Source organism: Myotis lucifugus, unplaced genomic scaffold (genome assembly GCF_000147115.1).
Source record: "Myotis lucifugus unplaced genomic scaffold, Myoluc2.0 scaffold_936, whole genome shotgun sequence".
Lineage (NCBI taxonomy): Eukaryota > Metazoa > Chordata > Mammalia > Chiroptera > Vespertilionidae > Myotis > Myotis lucifugus.
This window is the reverse complement of record NW_005871984.1, coordinates 44,869-54,404: the sequence shown is the minus strand read 5'-3', so window position 1 is coordinate 54,404 and position 9,536 is coordinate 44,869. Positions and strand designations below refer to the sequence as shown.

The 9,536-nt window shown below is 47.2% G+C and overlaps 1 protein-coding gene across 1 annotated transcript in view; it reads left to right on the top strand.

Moving 5' to 3' along the window:
- The window catches only part of LOC102443281 (protein Daple-like), a 41,981-nt gene extending 33,487 nt beyond the window's left edge, over positions 1 to 8,494 (top strand). Inside the window, exons 19-20 of the mRNA XM_023747652.1 lie at positions 7,948 to 8,136; positions 8,394 to 8,494. Of these exons, the coding sequence (XP_023603420.1) occupies positions 7,948 to 8,136; positions 8,394 to 8,494 (290 nt within the window). The remainder of the gene's footprint in view (positions 1 to 7,947; positions 8,137 to 8,393) is intronic.
- The last annotated feature ends 1,042 nt before the right edge of the window (positions 8,495 to 9,536 follow it).

Genomic DNA, 9,536 nt, shown 5'->3' with positions numbered 1-9,536 from the left:
TCTAAGTTGACTTAATTAACGATAATCAGCCTAAGTGAGCTAGCAAAACTTTCAGATAAAAGATGCTTGACTGCCTGACTGGTTTATCTCAGTGGTTAGAGCATCATCTCTCATATTAGAGAGTCCAGGTTTCAATTCTGGTCAAGGGAAAGTACCTGGGTTGCAGGCTCAATGCCTGGCCTGGTCGAGGTGTGTGGGTGGCACCCAATTGATGTGTCTCTCTCACATAGATGTTTCTCTCTCTGACTCTGCCCCTCTCTTCCACTCTCTCTGAAAAAAATATCCTCAGGTGAGGATTAACAAAACAAACAAATAGGAGAAGTAAGATGGCTGCCTACGAGACTGCAGGGTGCTAGATAGTGTAAGAGTGAGAGAACGAAAGGAGGGTGCGTGGATGTGTAGGGAGTGTCAATATTTGTGAGCAAGGTTCAGTTATACTCCAGGGGACTCTTGGGGACTGGCGGACCGGCCTCCCGTGATTGGTCAACCTCTACTGTAGCTGAAATCTCTTCTGGAGTGGCCGGCGGTCCCACAGAGGCTGTGTCATCTTTAAGACGAGATGGCTGTGATTGGAGATTGACTGTGATCAGAACCCCAGCCTTACCTTCAAATGGGGAGATCTTGGATGCCTCCCAGGACCTCAAAACCAAGACGTCCAGGGACCAGTTATCTCAGCTGCAAATCTAGGAATGGAAGAACTCCAACCTCCTTGACCATGGGCACCTGGCAGGTCTTCTCAGGGGGAGACAAATGTGCGAACTGACGGACAGGCCCTGTGCCTTCTCACAGAGCAGAAGGAACAGCTGAATCAAAGAGCACCCAGCCAGAGCTGGCAAAGTAAACACAGCTGGCATTGCCTAAAGAAAGTCAGTGCAGGAGAGAGAGAGCTACATAACCAGAAACCCTGAGAGGAGAAATCATGGGGAGACAAAGAAACAGCCCGCATACAAAAGAAAGGAGGAATTACCAGAAGAAGTAAATGAAATGGAGGCAAACAATATGACAGAGAAAGAATTCAGAGAAGTGGTCATAAGGTCACTGAAAAGGATAGAAGACAAATTCAACACTATGTGTAAGAACAGTGATGGTGAACCTATATCACGCGTTTCAGAGGTGACATGCGAACCTTGTAAATAGCACTATGTACGTGAGCCATTGCAAATGCATACCTGCTATCAGTATAAATTGCTACTGAGTTTTCTTTTGCCCACTGGAGAGCCTGAAACTGGGTGACTGGAGCGTTTGACATCCAGCACTCCAGCGTGTTCTGGAGTAAAGCCTCAACTGCATGTGGGGCATTAGTTCCTGCCCTATGGTTAACTTATTTGCTTTTTTTGATAAGCATAGCTGTGGATGCTACTGCCCGGAGGTAAGTAGATCAGCAAAATGTAAAGGGGTTAAGTCTTTTGGACAAATAGGCTATTGGCCTTTTCTAGGGGATGAGACTTTGGGTGAGTACCTCTTTGGCTATGCCCCTAGGTCTTACATACCTAAAGGTGGAAATACTTAGTTACATCTGGTAGTGCTAGTTGGCCCATCGTCCCTGCTCTGCTCATGTCTGTCTAACTGCCCTATATATTACCTCAAGGATCCTGGCTCTGAATTCTTTTAGGGAAAATGGACATTGCATTTCTTCTGTAATTACTTCCTGCTGAGGCAGATCAGAGGTTCTCTCAGAGCCAAGAGATCCTTGCTGTCTGTCAGAGGGATGATGAGGCCTGGGCACAGAAGGAGGTGGGATTGTGACCTGGTGGAGACAGACTGTAACAAATGGTCCAGTGGAAGGGAAAGAAAACATTTTAGTTTTAATAACTTCTATAGAAATAGAATTTATCTCCTTAAAATTACCTCTATGTTTATCAAAAGAGCCAAATCAAGACCAACTTTTCTATTGTATTTAATTTGGCCTGATTGTTTACATAAACACAACAAGAATGGTAACTGACCACCTTTGCCAGAATTTCATGATTTAATCTTAGTGTGCCCCATAGGAAAGGAAGCCAAGCCATCCAGCTGCCATCAGGCCTACCTGCAGTATCTGCTGAGTTAGGTGAATCTCTCACCTTCAGCAACTCTACCTGGGCCCACGCCCTAGGCTCCATTAAAAAACTACTGGACCTAATAAGTGAATTTGGCAAAGTAGCAGGATACAAAAGTAACACCCAGAAATCTATGGCCTTTTTATACACTAATAATGAACTCACAGAAAGAGAAGCGAAAAAAAAACCCACAACAATCCCATTTACCATTGCACCAAAAACATTAAGATACATAAGAATAAACTTAACTGAGGACATAAAAGACCTCTACTCAGAAAACTACAGGTCGTTGAAAAAAGAGATAGAGGAAGACATAAAGAGATGGAAGAACATACCATGTTCTTGGATTGGTAGAATCAACATCATTAAAATGTCCATACTACCCAAAGCAATCTATAAATTCAATGCAATCCCCATTAAAATACCAATGGCATACTTCAAAGATCTAGAACAAGCTCTCCAAAAATTCATCTGGAATAAAAAAAGACCCCGAATAGCTGCAGCAAAATTGAGAAAGAAGAACAATGTAGGAGGGATCACAATACCAGATATCAAGCTATACTACAAAGCCATTGTTCTTAAAACAGCCTGGTACTGGCATCAGAACAAACATAGACCAGTGGAACAGAACAGAGAACCCAGAAATCAACACAAGCCAGTATGCTCAATTAATATTTGACAAAGGAGGCAAGAGCATACAATGGAGACAAGAGAAGAGAGTCTCTTCAATAAATGGTGTTGGGAAAACTGGACAGATACTTGCAAAAAAAATGAAACTAGACCACCAACTTACTCCATACACAAAAATAAACTCAAAATGGATAAAGGACTTAAATTTAAGATGGGAAACCATAAAAATCTTAGAAGAAGCAATAGGCAGCAAAATAGCAGACATTTGTGGTAGCAATATCTGTACTGATACAGCTCTCGGGCAATGGAAACTAAAGAGAAAATAAACAAATGGGACTACATCAAAATAAAAAGCTTCTGCATAGCAAAAGAAACTATCAACAGAACAGCAAGAAAGCCCACTGCATGGGAGAACGTATTTGCCAATGTTATCACCGATAAAGGTTTACTCTCCAATATCTACAGTGAACTCATACAACTTCACAAAAGGAAGATATACAATCCAATAAAAAGTGGGCAAGGGACCTAAATAGACACTTTTTGAAAGAGGATATTCAGAAAGACAAGAGATATAGGAAAACGTGCTCAAAATCACTAAACATCGGAGAGATGCAAATCGAAACGACCATGAGGTACCATCTCATACCTGTCAGAATGGCTATCATAAACAAATCAACAAAGGACAAGTGCTGGAGAGGATGTGGAGAAAAAGGAACACTCGTGCACTGTTGGTGGGAATGCAGACTGGAGCAGCCACTGTGGAGAACAGTATGGAGTTTCCTCAACATGTTAAAAATAGAACTCCCATTTGACCCAGTGATCCCACTTCTAGGAATATATCCCAAGAAACCAGAAACACCAATCAGAAAGGATATATGTCCCCCTATGTTCATAGCAGCACAATTTACCATAGCTAAGATTTAGAAATAGCCTAAATGCCCATCAGCAGATGAATGGATTAGAAACCTGTGGTACATCTACACAATGGAATACTACACTGCGGTAAAAAAGAAATTCTTACCATTTGCAACAGCATGGATGGAACTGGAGAGCATTATGCTAAGTGAAATAAGCCAGTCAATGAAAGAAAAGTACCACATGATCTCACTCATTTATGGATAATAAAGAACAGTATAAACTGATGAACAAAAATAGATACAGAGGCAGAGCAGCATGGAACAGACTGTCAAACTACAGCGGGAAGGCTGGGGAGGGTAGGTGGGGGAGGTAAGAGATAAACTGAAGGACTTGTATGCATGCATATAAGCATAACCAATGGACTCAAGATACTGGGGGGTAGGGGAGGCTGGGGGAAGGTCAATGGAGAAAAAGGGAAACAAATGTACTACTCTTTGTAATACTTTAAGCAATAAAACAAAATTTTTTTTTAAAAAAAGATAGCCCTAACCGGTTTGGCTTGGTGGATAGAGCATCAGCCTGCGGTCTCAAGGGTCCCAAGTTTGATTCCGGTGAAGGGCATGTACCTTGGTTGCAGGCACATCCCCAGTAGGGAGTGTGCAAGAGGCAGCTGATTGATGTTTCTCTCTCATCGATGTTTCCAACTCTCTATACCTCTCCCTTCCTCTCTGTAAAAAATCAATAAAATATATTAAAAACACTAAAAATTAAAAAAGATAAACAACTGTTTGGATCCATGAATGAGCAGGTCAGTGGTAGATATTGGTAATGGCATCCATGTAATGTAGGCTCTTTCTAGGCTCAGCACCCTTTAGCTAGTTTCACACCTTACGTCTCTCCTTTAGTTCCACCTGCCATGTGAAGCAGGTACAATTCCTATCCCCTTTTCAGGGCTGGGAAAGTGAGGCTTGAAAAGGTTAAGCACTTGCTCAGAGAATAAGGGGTGGAGCTGGGATCCGAACCCGGGTCTGACAGATTACGGAGCCTGAACTCTTAACCACTGTGAGCACTGCCTGCAGTTGAAGCTGCTTTGGTCCCTGAAGGTGCTGACCAAGCCTGGAGCACCAGCATTGCATAGCAGTGGTTGGCAAACTCATTAGTCAACAGAGCCAAATATCAACAGTACAACGATTGAAATTTCTTTTGAGAGCCAAGTTTTTTAAACTTAAACTATATAGATAGGTACATTGTTATTATCTTAATTCGGGTACTCCTAAGGCTTAAGAAGAGCCACACTCAAAGAGCCGCATGTGGCTCACAAGCCACAGTTTGTCCACCACTGGATAGTGGGTCCCTTCGCCTGTGGTGTGAGCTGTGGCCACCAGGTGGTGCTGCTATGCACTTAAATCCTTAAGCAATAAAAAAAAAAGGAAAAAAAAAGAAATCAGATAAATCAGTTATGCTCATGTACATGACATGTTCAGGAAGTTAGGCCAATTGTCTGCTCTGATAAGACTCCATAATTTAAAGGTCATGAAGTGTAGGCTTGCAGTAGAGGATGTGTAGGGATCTAAATGGGAATAATTCTTGATGTTGACAGTGTTTTGGTCTGAAAAAGAGGAATTTCAAACCCATCCTTCCATAAGAGGCTGTTTGAAAAGGACAAGGACTATTAGTGAGCAGTTCAGGTGGACTGTCCCGTTGCAGCAGTCAGAAGCATACCAGGAAGTGTCCCAAGGTGTTTGAACAGGAGCAGGAGTTAGTTGTGTGTGAGCCAAGTTGTCAGGGAGCTTGTCATTAGGGCGGAGGAGTAAGAAAAACCGGGTCCTAAACTAGTAAACATTCTTATTTAATAGTTTAACACATTGACATTGAAAAATAGTCTAAGGCAGCGGCTCCTAGAGCAATATAGAATCCTCCTCACGTGCTAAGTAAAGCCTGGCACAGGACGCCACTAAATTAATTAAGTGGGGTCAGAGCATAATGGCTCACTGAGTCCTGATCCTGGTTGTGCTGTGGGTATTGTTTCCAACTCTCCTGGGCAGGACAGGACTCTGATTTCCCAAGACCATTTAGCTAACACAGTCATTTGTTATTCGTTTCATTTATTTGCTGTTTTGTTTTGTTTTTCCTTCCTCTCTTGGGTTATCCAGGGGTTCACAATTTAGCAACTCAGCGCAAAAAGAGTCGCTTCTGCAGAAGTGGAAGCGAGGACAAGGCCAAGTCTCCATCATCCCGCCCGGCTCTCTATAAACGCCTGAGGTTCTGGACCTGCTCTGACATCAAACCTGCTTCCCACTAGCCCCTCCCTTTCTCAGACACTGGGGATTTCTAATCCATCAGTGTCTTCACAATATCTGAAATACAAACAAACAAAGAGAAAAACAGTAGCTAAAGGCCAGATGTCCCATAGTGGACCCCTCCCTCTGACCCACATTCCAAGCCAAGCTTAAAGCAGCCAACCTGAATTCTGACTTCATAGGGACCAGTTGTCCCAGCCTCTGGACCTGACTCCAGCATAAAGCAGTGTTAGGGGAGCCTCGGGGCATCCACATCCAGGTCCCTGGGCCAGGGTGTCTGTGCTAAGTGAGTCCTGGGCCCAGTGCCACCCCCTCTCTGGCACCTGCAAGCTTGTAGACCTTGCCCCTGTGCAACACAGAAGTCATCAGTGGTCGCTATGCTTCTGAAACTGTGCTTTCCCTGTCAAGTGAGATTTTTTTAAGACTCATTTTTGGGCAGCTAACTTTAAATCTGCTGCCCTTGTCTCCACTTTCTGAGTCAGAGCGCAGAAATTAGGCTTTTGCGGAGTAGTCCCTTTTAGATGTGTTCTGTGTTTTTGAGAAACTGACTGCTCCACTCAGCATCTCAAATAATCGGATCGATGTTGCCCAGCCAGGGTTCAGCCCAGAGTGATGTTTTGGGACCGTGCTGAGGTCCTCTGACGTCTTGGATGCTGCTGTGAGGGCAGCAGTGGACAGACAGGTCATCAGCTCACAGTCAACGCCAGCCGGGAGCGCTGGTCCGCAGAGGCCTTTAGCTACTGCATTGTTTTCTGTCTTCAGCCATCCTCATACCATCTCCATGATTTTTCAAAGTCTATTTCACCTGAGTGATACTTACATACTTTCCCTTGAATCGACTTGCCGTTTCCACTTTAATTTAAAAGGAAAGATTGTTATCCATACTGTGAGTGGAAAACCACTATCATATAAATACAAGGTCACCTTGAAAGTAAACGGATGACACTCACACTGCTCCTGTCAGTTGATGTGGCACTCACTTCTTCGAATGCATCGCTCTGATTCCTGGGCTGCTGCATGCTGGTCCCCCGCCTGCCTGCCCCGCATGCTGTTGGAAACGCGCTCTCTCTGCCCTGGCTGCTGTCTGGCACTTCTGCCTCCCCACTGCTCCTCACGCTGACCTCAGGTAGTGGACGCCTGTCAGATTCATCCCACCAGACTTGAATCTTGCTGCTCATCAAGGTTATCTTTCAGAATCCAAATTTCCCCTTGATTTCACATTGCAAGGCTTGGGTGCTTAAAAATACCCCATGATTCCAGACACTGGGTGGCTGAGGGCCATGGGGGACATGTCCTGGGAGAGTGTGGAGGGACTGGAATCCCCACAGTGGGCATGGATTTGGGTCCATAGCTCTCAGGCTGCCTGGAGCAGGACACTGTGCAAAACACCCTTGTCCTGATGCTCTGAGGAACTCCAGCCACTTTCATTTTTCACTTGTATTTGGAAAGCCCATCCCCTTTCCTACTAGGAGGTAGTCGAAGGTTTTTCAGGTGTTTTTCCTCCCAATGTTGCTTTTATTGGGGTTTTATTTAACTTAGACAAGGGTATATGTTCACAGAAGAAAATTCAGAAATTGCAAAACATGGTAAAAATTATTCTTGCAATCAAAGTCACCATGAGAGATGAAGACTTCTTATACAGATGACTGTTAGGGTGGCAATGAACTTCTTTCTCAAATCATAAGGGAAGCCCATTGGCAGGGTGCACATCCTGGACCTTGAGGGCCTGGCCCACAGGTCGGGAGTGGTCCTGAGCAGCCACAGGCCAGTTCTTCTAACTAGTGATCAGGGACTGAGGGACACGGCAGGGGGGCCCAGTAGTTAACGTGTTGGACTTTTACCAACATTTTGTTGAGCTTCCTGAGCTCACCCTTTATTTTCTCCCGGCTGCTGGCGGCTCGCACTGTGAGCCATGGTTAGAGCCAGGGCCAGCGTCCTGGGGCCTCCAGCTCAGGCTGCCACCAGGGCCCCCACTTAGACCACACCCATGAGGCACACAGCCCCACTTTTGTCCCTGGGCTCCCTGGCCCTGCTGCCTCTGCTTCTAGGCCTCAGTGTGATCTCCCCACCTTGGCATGGGATTTTGCAGCCCCATTTCTCACTGTTCTTCTCTGCCCCAGGCCCTGGGGACCCAATACCAAAGGGAGTGGCCCCACCCAGAGGCAGTCTTGACTGCACTGATGCCTCCACTGACCCAGCCACCAAGCCCAGGCCATCAGAGCTGGGCTCCAGGGCCTGTTCATCCTCAGCCATCACTACAGCTCCTTCCAGCTCCACCTCCACCTCCCGGCACCCAGGCCGCACCCACGGTGAGTCACGGGTCCCTCCAGAACCAAGAGGGATGAGCATCTCGGCCCGAGATCCTTCCCAAAGACCCAGCTGACAGGAGCAGGAGGCGCCTCTCAGACCGAGAGGTGGTCAGTAGGTGGGTGACGCTGGGGACAGGATGGCTTCCCACACACACAGGTTCAGAGCTCAACTCCACCTACAGCTGTGCAACTTTGGGAGGGTAACTCTGCCATCTGGACGGCTGGGCCTGAGCCCTGGGACCCACACCACTGCTCAGGAATTGGTGGCACCAAGCGGCTCTCTAACTCTGGAGGTGAACCAGAATTTGGGTTAAAATCAGGCAACATTGGAGGATTTTTCTCCAGGGAGGAGACTTGACAGGGTCCCTGCACTGGAGGCCGGTCCATGGCGAGGAGGGCAGGTGTCCTAGACTGAAAAACAAGGGGATTCGGGGAGGATTGACAGGTTGGATGTCTCCAGATGCCAGTAGCCCTTCGTGCAAAGTAAGCCACTTTGCACGATGCAACCAGAACAGGATGCTGTGAAAAGAAGCATCTGGGGATGAGCACTGGGAAATGTAAAATATGCAACAGAGGGGAGAAATACAGCTTAAAACTTAAAAAGACATTCTGCTTATGACCTAGAGATGACAGCATCTGAGGACAGCAGAGGAGCTGGAAATGACTGCCCCGGAGGTGTTAGAAACTGACGAGAGAAGAAGCGGTTATGATTTTTCATCATCTTACCTCCCACTGGACCCTGGAAGCTATGACAAGCATAACCGTGGTTTGAAAAGCCCAGCAAAGACAGACAGGGCCCCTGCCCTCTAGGCTGCCTGGCTCAACCTCAGGACCTGGCCTCTGGTTTACAAATCAGAAGCACCCCTGGGAGGTGAGGTGAGTGAGCACAGGGCAGGAGGCAGTCCCTCTGGCCAGACACTGAAACGGCAGCCACTGACTGTTGGGTGTCAGGGGCGCTGTGCCCTGTGCGGCTGGGGTGGGCTTGCTCCGTGTCCCTTGTGGGCACTCAGCAATCAGCCTGGTCTCCCAGGCTCTGCAGAGCAGAAGCTCTGCCTGGGCTCCAGCAGGAGCCTGAGCACCACCTCCCCTGGACCTGCCAACGACCTGTGTGGCTCCAGGCCTGGCCCTCCAGGCTAACCATTGGGCTGCCTCAGCCTGGATCCCCCCTGAGCCAGAGCCCAGGCCTGTTCAGACGCCTGCGGAGCCTGCCCGAGGGCCCCTCACACTGCACGCCCAGCACTGCCCAAGGCAATTCCCTGGCAGCCCAGTGCTCATGCTCAGGGGGACCTAGAACTGTCTGCACAATGGGGACCCTGGTGTCCGTTTGGGGGGACCCAGGGCTGCTGTCAGAGAGCAGCTGGCAGGCCTGAGGCACAGGGCATCCTAGTCCTTCTCAGGGA